Source organism: Stegostoma tigrinum, chromosome 33 (genome assembly GCF_030684315.1).
Source record: "Stegostoma tigrinum isolate sSteTig4 chromosome 33, sSteTig4.hap1, whole genome shotgun sequence".
NCBI classification, from domain to species: Eukaryota; Metazoa; Chordata; class Chondrichthyes; order Orectolobiformes; family Stegostomatidae; genus Stegostoma; species Stegostoma tigrinum.
In genome coordinates, this window is record NC_081386.1 from 23,080,291 (window position 1) to 23,095,479 (window position 15,189).

At 41.6% G+C, this 15,189-nt stretch overlaps 1 protein-coding gene across 3 annotated transcripts in view; it reads left to right on the forward strand.

The window, feature by feature from the left end:
- Window positions 1-2,680: 2,680 nt before the first annotated feature.
- The window catches only part of LOC125467389 (cytosolic carboxypeptidase 4), a 250,089-nt gene continuing 237,580 nt past the window's right edge, over window positions 2,681-15,189 (forward strand). For all 3 annotated transcript variants that reach the window (XR_007250625.2, XM_048563165.2, XM_048563166.2), the window contains exons 1-2: window positions 2,681-2,995; window positions 10,677-10,740. Coding sequence is in view for 2 of the 3 variants with exons in the window: in XM_048563165.2 (XP_048419122.2) it covers window positions 2,939-2,995; window positions 10,677-10,740 (121 nt within the window). In the remaining variant the exon portion in view is untranslated. The remainder of the gene's footprint in view (window positions 2,996-10,676; window positions 10,741-15,189) is intronic.

Genomic DNA, 15,189 nt, shown 5'->3' on the forward strand with positions numbered 1-15,189 from the left:
CTAAGTTAGTCCCACCTGCCTGCTCGTGGCCCATATCTCTCCAAACCTCTTCCTATTCATGTACTTATCTAAATGTCTTTTAAATGTTTAACTGTGCTCACATCCACAACTGCCTTTGGAAATTCATTCCACCCGCGAACCAACCACTGTGTAAAAATTTGCTCCTCGTGTCTTTTTTAAATCTTTGCCTTCTTGCCTTAAAAATATGCTCCCTGGTTTTGAAATCCCCCATCCTGGGGACAGGACACCAACCATTAACCTTGTCTACACCCTTTATGATTTTGTAAACCTCTACAAGGTCACCTCTCAACCTCCCGTGCTCTTTCGCAAACTCAAGCATTTTCTCCTCTTACAGGGTGAGGAGATGAATGTCAGCCACTCTACCATATGTCTTGGCCCTTCCAGCCCTACTGATGGCTGCCTCCTCCTGTAAAGAGACAAGGAGAGGGATTGAGTGAGATGCAAGAGTCTGGCACAACTGTTATTGCTGGTGCATGTGCAGGAAAGGTGGCAAGGTGTCCTGATTAGGTGAGTGGGAGGAACAAAGGGCAGGAAGCATTAGTGCTTTGAGGAAATTAAGAGGGCACTGAGGCATTCAAAAGGGCATTGGATACTTATTTTCATAGAAATAGTGTGCAAGGTTTTGGGGGAGAAGGCAGGAGATTGGCACTGGGTAATGAGTCTTGTTTGAACAGACAGTGCAGGTATGTTGGGCTGAATGGCTACCTCCTGCATTGTAACTTTCCTGTGATAGTTTGACTGGATGGAGTACATGGTCTCTTTTTCCAGGCCTGGGGCAAGGGAATGGCCTTGCTGTCCCCTACTGTCGTTTACAAAGTGGGGAACTGAAATAACTGCACAGAGATTGGTATCCAGTCAATAAGTCACTAACTGTGTTCAGTTCTGGTCACCTCATTATACCTCACTTCATTATAGGAAAGATGTGGAAGCTTTAGAGAGGGTGCACAGGAGATTTACTAGGATGCTGCCTGGACTGGAGGGCTGGTCTTATGAGGAAAGATTGAGGGAGCTAGGGCTTTTTTCATTGTGGCAAGAAGGATGAGAGCTGACTTGATAGAAGTGTACAAGATGACGAGAGGCATAGATAGAGTGGATAGTCAGAGACTTTTTCTCAGGGCAGAAATGACTATTACAAGGGGCCATAATTCTAAAATGATTGGAGGATGGTATAGGGGAGATGTCAGAGGTGGGTTCTTCACACAGAGAGTGGTGGGTATGTGGAATGCACTGCTGGCAGTGGTAGTGGAGTCAGATACTTTAGAGACTTTTAAACAACTCTTAGATAGGCACATGGAGGATAGTAAAATGTAGGATATGCGGGGTTGCTTGGCCTTAGTAGTATAATAGATTGGCACAACATTGTGGGCCGAAGGGCCAGTACTGTTTTATGTTCTACCTTCTATCTTCCATAAGCCACCCTTTAATTACATGTGCACTGCACATGGACCCTGACCAGCCAACTCAGAGCCTGTCTCTCAAAAGAGGAGCCGTTTGAAACTTGTCTTTATATCTGTCAGCCAGGACTCCCTGATTGGCCCAGGTTAACAGCCCCACTCAGGGAACTCATACACAATGAGATCCACCTGGCCAACCTCATTCCAATCACTATACATGCTGACTTGTATTTCTCAAACACATCCTTTGGAATTTGACAGCACACATTTTCATGGCTGGCAGTTTTTGAAATGGTGCACGATTGGGATTTCAATATGGTGCCCAGAGGTGAGAATTTCAGAAGATTCCGGCATCAACCCGTCTGTCATTGCTGAGTGCAGGATTGTGTGAGAGCAGGGCTGTGGAGAATGGGTGCCTCCCAATAAATGAGAACAGCATAAAGTTGCATAAGGAAAGACACCAGAACTCATGCAGGGAAAGCCTTCCCGAGACAACACTAAAATAAGGGCAATTATAAATTGGTTTTGACCATAAGACCTTGAGATAAGGGGGCAGAATTAGGCCATTCGGCCCATCATGTCGATCCGCCATCGATCATGGCAGACATGTTCCTCAAGCCTATTCTCCTGCCTTCTTCTTGTAACCCTCAATCCCCTTCCTAATCGAGAACATTCCTGTCTCTGTCATGCTTGAATGGATTGTGAAGCCCCGTTGTAGTCAATGGAATTAAATATCTGTAAATATCAATAGCTGCATTGCAGGAACTGAATGAATACCGTCCCAGTTTGTTCCAGTCTCCTGCCTTTTTCTGTTTAGTGGCTGTCACCATCCAGAACATTATTCTTTTTTGTTCCTGTTGCGCTGCAATTTATTTAAGGCTCTTTATCGCTTTGTTTATGCTTTGCTACTTGGTACTACTTAGCAATTTGATTGACAGTCACAATCCTGCCGATTTATCAGTGTTTCTACTGCTTGTGCTAAATTCTGTTCAGTTAGTGTGGTGGAGATTTGGGGGATGGGGGGACGATGAAAAAGGCCAGTGGCAGTAAGTTTGATATTAGTTCTAGCTAAACACAACACTACAGAACATGTTGTGTCTAATTTCATTAGGAGACAGAGATGGAAAAGTGTAGACTCTGTTTCCTTTTGAGACTGATAAACAGCTCAGCTGGGAATGCGGCGAGTTTGCCAGATCAACTTTCCTGTCCTTCTCTTGTTCCTTGGTAGGGGCAGTCCCTCGTCACTATTGCTGGCCATTGAATGTGCAACACTTAGTTATTTTGTATTCGGCACTCATTAAAATTTTTGCATCAGAAAATGGATACCTCCCTTTGTGCCAGAGACAAGTGATGTCAATCTTTGACCTGCCCACAAAAACAACTGGCTAGTCTTCTCCACTATTTCATACGAGAGAGAGAGTGGGGCGGGGGAGAGCTCTTGTGCCTTCTTGTGGAAGGGAAGTACTTTTTCCGTCTCTCTCTCCCTCCCCGTTGGTTCAAGACCAGACCAGACCAGAGCAGAGATGACTTCTGCCTCAGGAAATGCAACAGGCTTGGAAATTCTTCTTTCAACACTCAAGGTAAGAAGACCTCTCCTTGTGCTAAGTAAAATCTCAGTGTCTCTTTTATCTGCAGATTTATAGATGTAGTTTTTCTTAACTGTTTCTAATTTAGGAAATGTGAATTGTCCTCATCGAATGTATTAAATAATACTATTTTTAAATCACTTCAATATGAGAATGTTTGCACATACTTAAATCTAATCAGGTTTGAATTGTCTATTTGCATATTGCTCTAGATGATACATCTTTAAAACAGAATAAATTAGGTGAAAATTGTTCAAAATTATTATTATTTATAGAAACAAAATTAAGGCCCTATGTTCACAAAATGAAAATAACATGGTTCTGCTTGTAGGAAAAACTGTAATTCCAAATTTCTCTAAACTGCCATTCACCTGATTATTTCTACTAAAATTGTTAATTAATTCTTGCTGGAAGAGACTACTAATCAGTTACTGCTGTTTGTTCTACTTCCTGCCAAACTAGGGAAGTAGTAAAATAGCTTTAAGATTTGTTGGCAAATACGTCCATGACTAAAGGCAGTAACCTCCAATGGATGGCATGGCTGGAATGATGTAAGAGAGACTGAATTGGTTAGGACTATGATCACTGGAGTTGAGAAGAATCAAGAGGGTCTCATAGAAACATATAAAATACTAACAGGAATAGACAGGATAAACGCAGGAAGGATGTTCCTGAAGACTGTGAGTCCAGAACCAGCCGTTACAGTTTAAGGATGTGAGTTAGGCCATTTTGGACTGAGATGAGGAGAAATAGCTTCACCCAGAGAGTGGTAGGCCTGTGGATTTCAGAAGGTGGCACAGAAGCTGGTTGAGGCCAAAACATCAAAAGTTTTCAACACGAGTTAGATACAGTTCTTAAGGCTAAAGAGATCAAAGGGTGTGGGGAGGAAGTGGGAACCAGGGTATAGAGTTAGATCGTATTTGGCTCAAAGGAACGAATAGCCTAATCTTGCTCCTATTTTCCATGTTTCTATGTATCCAGTCGCCAATTCTATTTGTGCAATAGCTTTTAGTTTTATGGAAGCGGCTGTGTTATACTGGCCATTATGTCTAATGAATAAATCATATTTGTATGGATGTGCCACTTGTAAACATTGGGGACAGTACATAGGTTAAAGAGATGGTCATTTAATCTTTTAATTATGTTTGATAATGCTATCCGATCATGGCTAATATTGATCATTACTCCATTGATTAACCTGATCGCTGGATACCTTTACCTAACAGAAAGTGATTGATCCAGCATTCACACATTTTTGGTGGAATGTGTTTTACTAGATAATGCTCCTAATTTTTATTCTAATGGGTCAAGCTTTAACTTTAAGAATTAGCAAGACCAAAAATCAGGTCAAGAGGAAGCAGGAGATGTAGTTCTAAGGTATGAATCTTACATTATCATTTTAATCATGTGTGTAGAGATTTTCTGCAGCATTTTCACAAAAAGAATTAAAATTAAAGCTTCAGGCTGCTTGGCAATCGGAGTTAAAACGGAAATCACTGCAGAAGAGATGGGGACGAGGGAAACTATTTAAGTTGTATCTCAGAAGGTAGGTTAATGATTTAAGTAGTGACTGGAGATTGGAGAAATCGGCTGACACAAAATTTGAAGGTGTAGAGGAGGAAATATCTAAATTAGAAACTCAGTAGGGCTTGCATTTCTCTCCGTACACTCAACAAAGCAAATAAAATAGTGGTTTATGAATTGTTTTAAAAAAGTTGCACGGGTGGCAGTGGCTTGTAGAGATCAAAGGAGTGTTTAGTCAGAAGACAAAAGTGAATACAATAGCAGAAAAAGCCATGAAAAGGATCAAAGTGTATTTGAAACTCTTGAAATATTATTTGAATGACTGCAAGATGCTGGCAGGGCAGCCAGCGAAGGTATGAGTACTGGGGCATCATGAGAAGTTAGAAAACCACTGAATTGGAGAGATTGTGAAGAAAGAGCATTGAATTAGTGACTGGAAGCTAAGCTGAGCTAAGGGGTGGCCAAGAAGAAGTAAACTAAAGTTGGAAATAAAGAAAAGTTGATGAAGACCAGTGTGAATGAGGGTTTTCCAATTATAGCAGGTCTTGACAGGAGCACAGTTCAGGGGTCTATTTGACTAAGACCTGATCCTCAGGTTGGTGAAACAATAGCTTGAAAAAATGTATAGGTCTTAAAAGGGAAATCCTTGCAAAAAGCAAACTCGATACCATAATTGGCCTGTCCAAAAAGCAAAACAATGAAAGATTGTGGGTGAGATAGGAACTGCTGATGCTGGAGAATCTGAGATAACAAAGTGTAGAGCTAGATGAACACAGCAGGCCAAGCAGCATCAGAGGAGCAGGAAAGCTAATGTTTTGGGTCAAGACCCTTCTTCAGAAAAATGATTGTGGGTTTTGTTTTAAGATTCTTCACCACTATTGGCTGCACCTTCAGTTGCTGAAGCCCCAAGATCTTACTCTCTCCTCACAACTTTCCCCCTCCAATCCTTTAAGATACTCCTTAAACTTAACTTTTCAGTTTAGCATTTGGTCGCCTAGCTCTTTATATTTGGCTTGGTGCCATATTTCATTTCAGTGCCTGGCAAAGTTGAAATATGTTAAAGGTGCTGCATAAATATAAATTATTGTTGCACGCATTTGTTTTTTCATAAAACACTGGCTATTTCTATTGCTCCTTGTCCTCTAACAAGATGAAGGGGCTCAATGACAAATTACCTGACTCTATTTGAATAGTTCAGAGCATTTCAGTCAAGTGCTCTCACACAGCTGCTCTGAAATTTTGACCATTTGTTACTGAATACATTCCAAAAATTTCATTGGAATATATCTAACTTTAAGCTTTGTTTAAAATCGTAAGCAGCCTGTGATCAATGCGTGAAATAATCAGCAAGTGTCCTTTTAATTGGAAAAACATATGCTCCAAGCCAGTTAACAGGGAGATAATGATGGCAATTTCATAATCAATGGAACAATGGAGGCTGATGTCTCTCTTAAACTCTCTTGTACAATACTTGAGTTAAAAAGACACATCCCAAGATAAACAAGACAGAAAGTGCTTCACAAAAACTATACCTGAAGGAGGAAAAGGATAAGACAGAAGCAAAGGACCAGCTGCAGAAATATTAGACTGGAATGAAATTATTTTTAATCTAATTTTGGTACATCTGTTTGAATGATTTCACTGTTCAATAATCTAGGCCTCAACTGGAGATGTAAACCATTACAAAGAGAAAACTCATAAAACAGGATCAATACGTGATATATTAAGAGGGCATGGGTAAACAGGATCATTATATCTGTCTCTGCGTTTGACACTGATTTATCCATGTATGAGATTTTTTAATTCAATTTGTTAAATGAGGAATCCAGTGCAAATTAACAGGGTAAAAGCTCCTGATATTAAGAACATTCTATGAAGTTTAACCCTGACTGTGTTTTGATTTGCCATGAGCTTGGAGCTGCCAAGAAGCTGAGAGCTGTTCATTGGTTGGCAATCTCCACCAAATAACACAAACCTGGTGGTGCGTGGGTGTTACTTGCCCCTGTGAGTGGTTGGGCATGCAATATAGAGAGGGTAGCTATCCCACCATCTTCCTCTGCATCCCTTCACTCCAATTTTGCCCCGACAATTTAGAGAGTGGGCAAATGTTGAAGTCAGCAGTCCATTAACAATGTATAAATAATATTGAAGGTTGATTAAACTCATTAATAACTCAATTGATTCTGTTAATATGTTGCCCATGTTCCACTTATGACTGGCATGGTCAGCGGGGCCGAGAGACCTTTTCTAAAGGTTTTTAAAATGGCAGAAAGAAAAGGGGAATATAACCCCAAGAAGAAACCTTATTGGAGGCATCTGTCCTCTCACCCACAAAGATTATACCCTTTCATTTCCTCCCGTTCTCAACAATCCTCATCGTTCCCCCTCCTTAAGCTTTCTGAACCCTTGCTGACCCAGTACCCTAGACATACCTATCTCCAGAGCCCAGAGCCTTGCCTCTTTGTGGATCTACCTGCAGTACTGTGAGCCACCACTACTAGTCTTGTGGTGGACTTGCTAAGATTGGACTGGCAGCTCCTGAGGCATCCCAAAAAAGCAATGTAGCTCTCCTGCAGTGGTGTGGTTGAGCAGCCCACCCTTCCCATAGCTTTCAGCCCAGGGAATTGTTGGAGCTATGGATAGTGATGGTACAGGCTCTATGTTCCTTTCCATCTCATAGCTGACCAGGAATCACACCAGCTCTTACTGCCTACCATTGGTATATGTTGGAAGGATTCTGAACACACTTGCCTTGAGCATCAAGTCCAACTAGGAGTGGGGCTTGAACCTGCTGCTTCTAACTCAAAGGCAAGGACACAGTCCAGAGTGCCACAAGGCCTCTTCCACAAGCAATAAATGGATCTTATGCAATGCGCTATGACTGGTTTTGTTTATTTATATTGGCATCTTTTTCTAAATTTCAGCAGCAGGTCTTAGGAAATCCTAAAAGCAACCTTGATACACCTAAAAATAATCAATTCAAATTAGCCAATTTTCATTTGAAAAACTCAGCATAAAAGACCAATAATGTTCTTGGACAATCCTGACATGTCAAAAGCAAGAAATTAGACAAACTTTGTAGATAAGCAGTAGATATACAAGTTGTTCCTTTTTGTGGACTGTAGGGATGAAAAGATTTATGCACTTAAAAGCCCAAAAAATTCAAAACATTAAAACGAGTTTGGGGTGGGTGCTTCTTCAGATAAGTTTTGAATTTTAATGTTAAGAATTGTATCTTAATTGATTTTGATCATTTTTACATTCAGCAAGTAATAACCATTCTAGTTAAGAAAAAAGAGCAATACATAGAATTTCAATAAGCACCATCATACAAGATCAATTTCACACTTGTATCTTCCTAGTTAAGAAACTTATGCTACCCTAGCTGTCCCAGTTCAGTGACACTATGTATATTATCCATCTCTTCACCTCTTTGTAGAGAAATTGTCATCTCCAACTTGTGATTCATATCAGCATTGCTGTCTGTCTTCCCACTCATTTCAATGTGCATCTTTCCTATACAAAGCACATCTCCTTCCATTTAGCCTTACATTTTTTCCTTCACGTCAGGGTTCATGCCTACCCACTTCCATTTTCCCCCATCCTAAATACCAATTATAGCTTAACTCCTCCACTCCCCCATTTGTTTCTGCTTTTTCCTTTCATCTTTCTTTAACATCCTTTCCTGTTCACTCTATTTCCCTCCCATTCAGCACAATCCATTTCATGCCTCCTTCCTCCACTTGCCATCACTCTTCCAAAACCATCCACTCAACTCTTTACAATTTGTCATCTATTCCAGTGGTAATACAAGACTGTCAGCACAAGTGGCCACATTGAAATCTTTGGATGCTATAGTTGGCATATCCCATTCTAGTCAAAGTTACTGCCAGCAGTATTTAGAAGCTGCAATCCCAGGCACTAGAACCTAGACTGGCCAAGTTATAGAGACCTGTCTGGTCCAGCAGTTTGAGAACTAGTTGAAATAACTGGGACCCAAATAACGCTGTCACTAAATGTTGATGCAATACCAAAATATTTGTGATGCTGAGGATAAAAATATGTCCATCAAAAAAAACTTTACCAACTCCAGATAGATTAGTAGATTGCTAAATTGATGTAAATTAGATAAATATTTGTCAGAGCTGTGCAGGAAGAGTGAAGAAGCAGGATCAATTGATTAATTCAGCTATGTTGATGGACTGAATGACCTCCATCTCTGATTTATTCTATAATTCCAAAGGTGATTGCCTTTTGGTTGTCTGGAGAGTGCTAAGAGACGTTATTTCTTAATGTACTTTCCTCGTAGCCCTGCACATTTTACAATGAGGAAATCTGCAAAATTTGCAGCTTGTTCACAATCGGGAATTAGGCGATGTGCTATCTTAAAGATAGTTAGCCAGGATGGAATGTGTGTACTGTGTTGACTGGTCTCCAGAGCCCAGCAATTATATATTTGCTGCGGTCACAGTTCATTTGCTAACTAAGAGCTGATTGAGTTTGTTCTGGATGAAAGGTTGTTCTGCTTCCGATGCCAGGTGATGAGCCTAAAATCTGTGACGGTCAACAGATAACTACACAAAGTTCATTCGAACGAGTCTTGGACAACTGATCGAGGAAAGGGTATACATGTAAATGGCACCGAGGCCTCAAAGTGTTGAGTGTGTTTTGTGTGGCTTGTGATTCATACTATTGTGCACATTCTGGCTTTTCCAAGCAAACTCTGTGCAGATTTATTATTTTAATTATAAACAATTATTTTAATGATAAACCGTTTGCAGGACAGTCGAAACGGATCAATTTAAACATTTGCAACATTTAAAAGACACTTGGACAGGTGCAGGGATTTGAAAGATTTTGAGGGATATGGGTCAAACATCAGAAAATGGCACTAAGATAATAAAATCTGAGGCTGGATGAACACAGCAGGCCCAGCAGCATCTCAGGAGCACAAAAGCTGACGTTTCGGGCCTAGACCCTTCATCAGAGAGGGGGATGGGGTGAGGGTTCTGGAATAAATAGGGAGAGAGGGGGAGGCGGACTGAAGATGGAGAGAAAAGAAGATAGGTGGAGAAGAGAGTATAGGTGGGGAGGTAGGGAGGGGATAGGTCAGTCCAGGGAAGACGGACAGGTCAAGGAGGTGGGATGAGGTTAGTAGGTAGGAGATGGAGGTGCGGCCTGGGGTGGGAGGAAGGGATGGGTGAGAGGAAGAACAGGTTAGGGAGGCAGAGACAGGTTGGACTAGTTTTGGGATGCAGTGGGTGGAGGGGAAGAGCTGGGCTGGTTGTGTGGTGCAGTGGGAGGAGGGGACAAACTGGGCTGGTTTTGGGATGCGGTGGGGGAAGGGGAGATTTTGAACCTGGTGAAGTCCACATTGATACCATTGGGCTGCAGGGTTCCCAAGTGGAATATGAGTTGCTGTTCCTGCAACCTTCGGGTGGCATCATTGTGGCACTAGTTCAGTGCAGGAAACCTGGCATTGATGATTTAGGCTGATGGCCTTTATCCATGCTATATGGCTCTATGACTCTATAACTGCAGTGAACAAAGAGAAAAAAAGAATTTACACTGATGAGGGCACATGTCAAAATGCTGTTTGAAACAGTGGCCTGGAGCTGATTTGTTCTCTCCAGTCCCAGTAGAAAGGAAGAATTGCATTTATATAGCATCTTTCACAACCATTGGGTGTCTTAAAGCACAAATATAACCAAGGCAATCTTTTATCGACAGCAATGTGAAAATAGCCAGACTACTTTGTTTTTGTTTGGTGTAGATTGAAGGTAATATTGACCAGGTCAGAGGAGATAACTCCCGTGCTCTTTGAGATAGCACTGTGGGAACTTTAAAATTCGCTTGAGCAGGCAGATTGGACCTTAGTTTAAGTTTCATCCAAAATGTAGCACCTTGAACAGAGGACCATTCCTTAAGTACTGCACTGCAATGTTAGCCTAGATCTTAATTCTGAAGTGGGTCTTGAACTCACGGCCTCCCACTTAGAGGCAAAAGTGTTACGTTTTGAGCCATGTCTAATACACAGCATGTTCATTAATGGCATTCTTTACTGCAGGGTCAGGGGATTTTAACTTGCATAAACACACAGGCTAAACACAATCTTGTTTAGGTATCATATTATTTGTCTATTTTGTCGTAGAGTTCGCATGATGTGCAAAATACTCTCAGCATCCTGCAAATTCTGGATGAATTGCTGTCGGCAGGTAAGTATGTGCCACAAAATTTAATTGCTGTACATTATTTGCCTGATTGAAAGTCGTCAGCAGTTAGTGTTGTTTAGGGTGAATAATTTTGTTTTATCACTTAATCCTGAACCTTTTACCTGACGTCAGTGGGCTGAGATGGGAATTGTTCGTATTTCCAACAATGCAGCTTCACAATTATGAGAGCGATTGTGGTTAGTAACTCCCTGTGTAAGGGAAGTATCTGGCATTTATTCAATATACTCCCTGATAGCACATTTGAGACTGGAACTCACTCAGGGCAGCTGGCTGGAACTGTAGGCCACACACCCACTGTTGCATACTTTGATCTCTTTGCAGTAGTCTGTTCCCTAAATTTAGATGGTAAAATGGGTTTCAGTTCACTGATCTGATATTAATGGACTTGAAGCTGATAGTGTGGAAAGGTATGTTCACCTTCCTATGTCTTTGCAATCTCAGTACATAGCCAGGAAATGTTAATTATTTCACCAACCTTATTCTGTATTACTAAACCTACAGACCAGATAGGAAGTTTTGTAAGCCATTTACCTCAAAGAAAAATGTTAAATAAAATAAAGGATTATCTACGTGGCCCTTCTCCCTCTTCTGATTGCAGACCTCCCACATCACACACTGCTATATGACCTAGTTTGAGAATGTTTACGGACACTGCCTCCTCTCTGAGCCAGCAAGCTGAGATAAGAAATTCATGGTTCTGATCTCCCCGGTGCATATCTTGTTCCATGTGGGAAGCTCCTCTTATCCTGGATAACCATATGTACAGGAAGGCTCCTTAGTTGCTGTAGCTTGAAGTCTTGATCTTGGAGAATGTGTGGTCCCTGAAGCCTTGGCAGCACATTCCTGAGGTGGTGAATTTTGTGGGTAGAGTGTTTATAGATGTGCTCACATGTAACTTAGGGAGAGAAGAAATGGAAGAACACCAGACGTTTAAGAAGAACAGCAGGCTTGTGTATGTTGTTGAGTATATCTCACCCTCTAACCAATTTTCAGTTCTAAATACTGATAAAGGTGCCAGCTCATCTTAGTAGTGCAGCCAGGGAGCTCTACAATTTGCCTAAGCTGTACATGAAGGGGAGGCACAAAGAAAGCTGGAAGAGCAATAGGAACAGGATATTTGATATTAAGGGAACAGACAGGCATTTCAGGGGCTATTGATGTAAATCCAGGTTCCTTTTCCAAGTGTTAAGGTCAAGCAAGTCATTGAACAGTTGCAGAACATCCTGTCAGAGATGATGATTAGCCAGCAGTCATGATCTATGTCGGTAACAATGATACAGGGAGACAGAGGACCAGAGCTGTGCAGTCAGAATTTAGGGTTCTAGGTAGGAAATTAGCAAGCAGGATCTGAAAAGAAGTCTCTAAATTACTCCCGTTCCAATGAGCGAGTAAGTATAAATATAAGGAGGATAAAGCAGGTGAATGTACGACTGAAGTGATTGAACAGAGGGAAGGCTTTGTATTCCTGGACTGATGTGACTAGCTGTCTGTTGGATTGGATCAAATGGGTTGTAGAATGTAGTGATTGGAACAAGGTGGACCTTGTTAACTACAAGGTTCTTGATTGGGGTTGTTAACCTGGGCCAATCAGGAAAGCCTTGGCTGACCAATATAGCCAGGAGATTAGAATTTCCTCAGTTGAGGACTGACTCTGAGTTGTTGGGCCATGGGCACTGTCCTGTGCAGTAGTACATAAAAGGGTGACTTGGTGATGGAATACTGGCCTCTGCAATTATTTTGGGCAAGCAGAGCCATTGTGGGTCAATGTTTGTGCTGTTTGAAAGAATGGGAACAAGAAGCATATGTCAGGGAGGAATACTGACATTCCCAGAATACTATGACAGGCAAGACTAGATTAGAAGATATTGTGTTTCAGAGCAATGGGAAAGTGATAATGTCTAAATTAGCATTCCTGTACAACTTTGTGAAAGTATAGAGTGTGACAAATGAGAACCATTTGAATGTACAGTCTTGTAGAATAAATGGAGATCTTGCTCAAAGAGGGACAGGACCAGGTTTGAATGTACCTGAAAATGGTGTTCTAGAAGGATAGAGAGCTAGGTGTCCAAGGAGAGAAACCTGACTCTTGTGGATTTGTTTAGTATTCCATTTTGAAGTAAGGTACTATTCAGATTTGGTTCTGGGCCACATTTAGGGAAGGTAGACTATACAACATAGGAGCAGAGCTAGGCCACTTAGCCCATGGAGTGTGTGCTCTGCCATTCAGTGATCATGGCTGATCTGGCAATCTTCAAATCCACTCTCCTGCCTTTTCCTTTAACCTTTGATTCCTTTATTGGTTAAAAGCCTCCTCATGTTGGCTTTGAGCATGCTCATCAAAGCTTTGACAGCCCTCTGTGTTAAAGAAATCCACATTCGCTACCCTGTGAGAGAGCAAATTCCTCCTCATTGTTGTCTCAAATGTGTGATCTCTTATTCTGGGATTGTGCCCTCTGATCCCAGACCATCCCACAATGACAAACTTTTCTGCATCTACCTAAGAATCTTGCATGTTTCAATAAGTTGGCTTCTCTAAATTCAGGCCTAACTCACTGATCCTCACCAATGAGACAGGTCAGGAACCTTTTGGGCAGGTGCCTTTGGAATGGTTGAACATAGGTGTATGTGTGACTAAAAAATGTTTAGCCTCATTGTAAAGCTGTAAAAACAAAAATCCTGTAAAAGCTGTCAACCATCTGAGGTCTACTATGACAGTCAAGGCATAGAGGTTGCTTGGCTGGCTGAGCTGGTTTGTTGTTCTGCAGATGTATTGTTACTGTGCTTGGTAAAATCCTCAGTGCAGCCTCTGAAAGAGTAGTTCCTTTTGAGTGAGAGTATTTGTCTCAATGCAACAAAGCCTGCAATTAAGTTCCTTTATTTATTCAAACTTTATTTCTTCTCATGTGTGCATGAGTCCTGAGATCTGCCTGTGGTAGAAAGGGAAATGGGTGCTGTTTGAGGGCATAGGTTGTCATGAGTTAGCAATAACTTGGCATGGGCTTTAATGGGTCAGGGATTGGTTATGGAGGCTGTGGGAGTCCTTGAGAGTGAAGAGGTGTACTGTTTGGGTGCATAGTTTAGAATGGTGTACGTGGATGGCAATGATACATTAAATGGAATATGTTGCTCAGATGGTGGACAGGATGCACGTGGGGCTGAGAGTTTGAGGAATGCTCTGTGTTAATCTGTCTTTTTAAACATTGCACATGTGTGCTAGGCTACACACCAGCTCATATTTGGGCGTCCTCCTCACATCTTCATTGGTTGTTCTCCCTGGTTTTAATCCAGCCCACCCTTGTATCAAAACAGGAAGCTTGGCCATTCATTTCTAAAGGTTCGGTTTGCAGAACCAGGACCTCTTCTGCATCTCTACTCCCAAACTGGGAATGAAAATCCAAAACCAAAATCTAGAGCCTCAAAAATGTGTTGGAAAAATTGCATGTTAATGATTATGCTATAAGAGGGTGGGGAATGGAGGGGAGAGGTGTTTGTTTGGTTGTAAATCCTCCAGTCAAAAAGACACATTCTCTAGCTTTCTATGGATCCTGGGAGATTTGCTCTGGCTTGGCCAGAGGGCAGAAGCATCATTAGAACATGATTTACTCTTGGAGGTGGATTAAGCAAATACATGGGGAAGCAATGGTCTAGTGATATTATTTCTCAACTATGAACCTAGAGACCAAGTTAATGCCCTGTGGCAACAAGGTGTAGAACTGGATGAACACAGCAGGCCAATAACATCACAGGAGCAGGAAAGCGGATGTTTCGGGTCAAGACCCTTCTTCAGAAAAGAAACATCCGCTTTCCTGCTCCTCTGATGCTGCTTGGCCTGCTGTGTTCATCCAGCTCTACACCTTGTTATCTCAGATTCTTCAGCATCGGCAGTTCCTACTATCTCTAATGTCCTGGGGACCTGGGTTTGAATCCTGCCATGGTAGATGGGAATGTGAATTCAATAAAAATCTAGAATTAAGAGTCACAAGATGGCCATGAATCCATTGCTAATTACTGGGAAAACGTGTCTGGTTTACTAATATCCTATAGGGAAGGAAACTGCCATCCTTACCTGGTCTGGCCTACATGTGAATCCAGACACATTGCAATTGCCCTCTGGCAATTGGGGATGGGCAATGAATGTTGCCGTAGCCAGAGACACCCACGTCCCATGAATGAAAAAAAAATCCCCAAAAACTGAGGGAAGTGAGTAGACATGGACGTACTTTGTAAAATGGAGCTTCATGAGCCCATCGCAAGCTTGGAACAACTGTGACCCATTTGCTAAATGACTGTAATTTTGTGAAGAATACAATTGGTGCGAAGTATAAAAGGGGTTTGTTTCTCTCTGAAGTTTGCAATATAAGTTGTGTCAAAAAGAGAAAGCAATGTTCAGGCATTTGTTACACTAAATGCTTTAAAATCTGAAATCTAGCC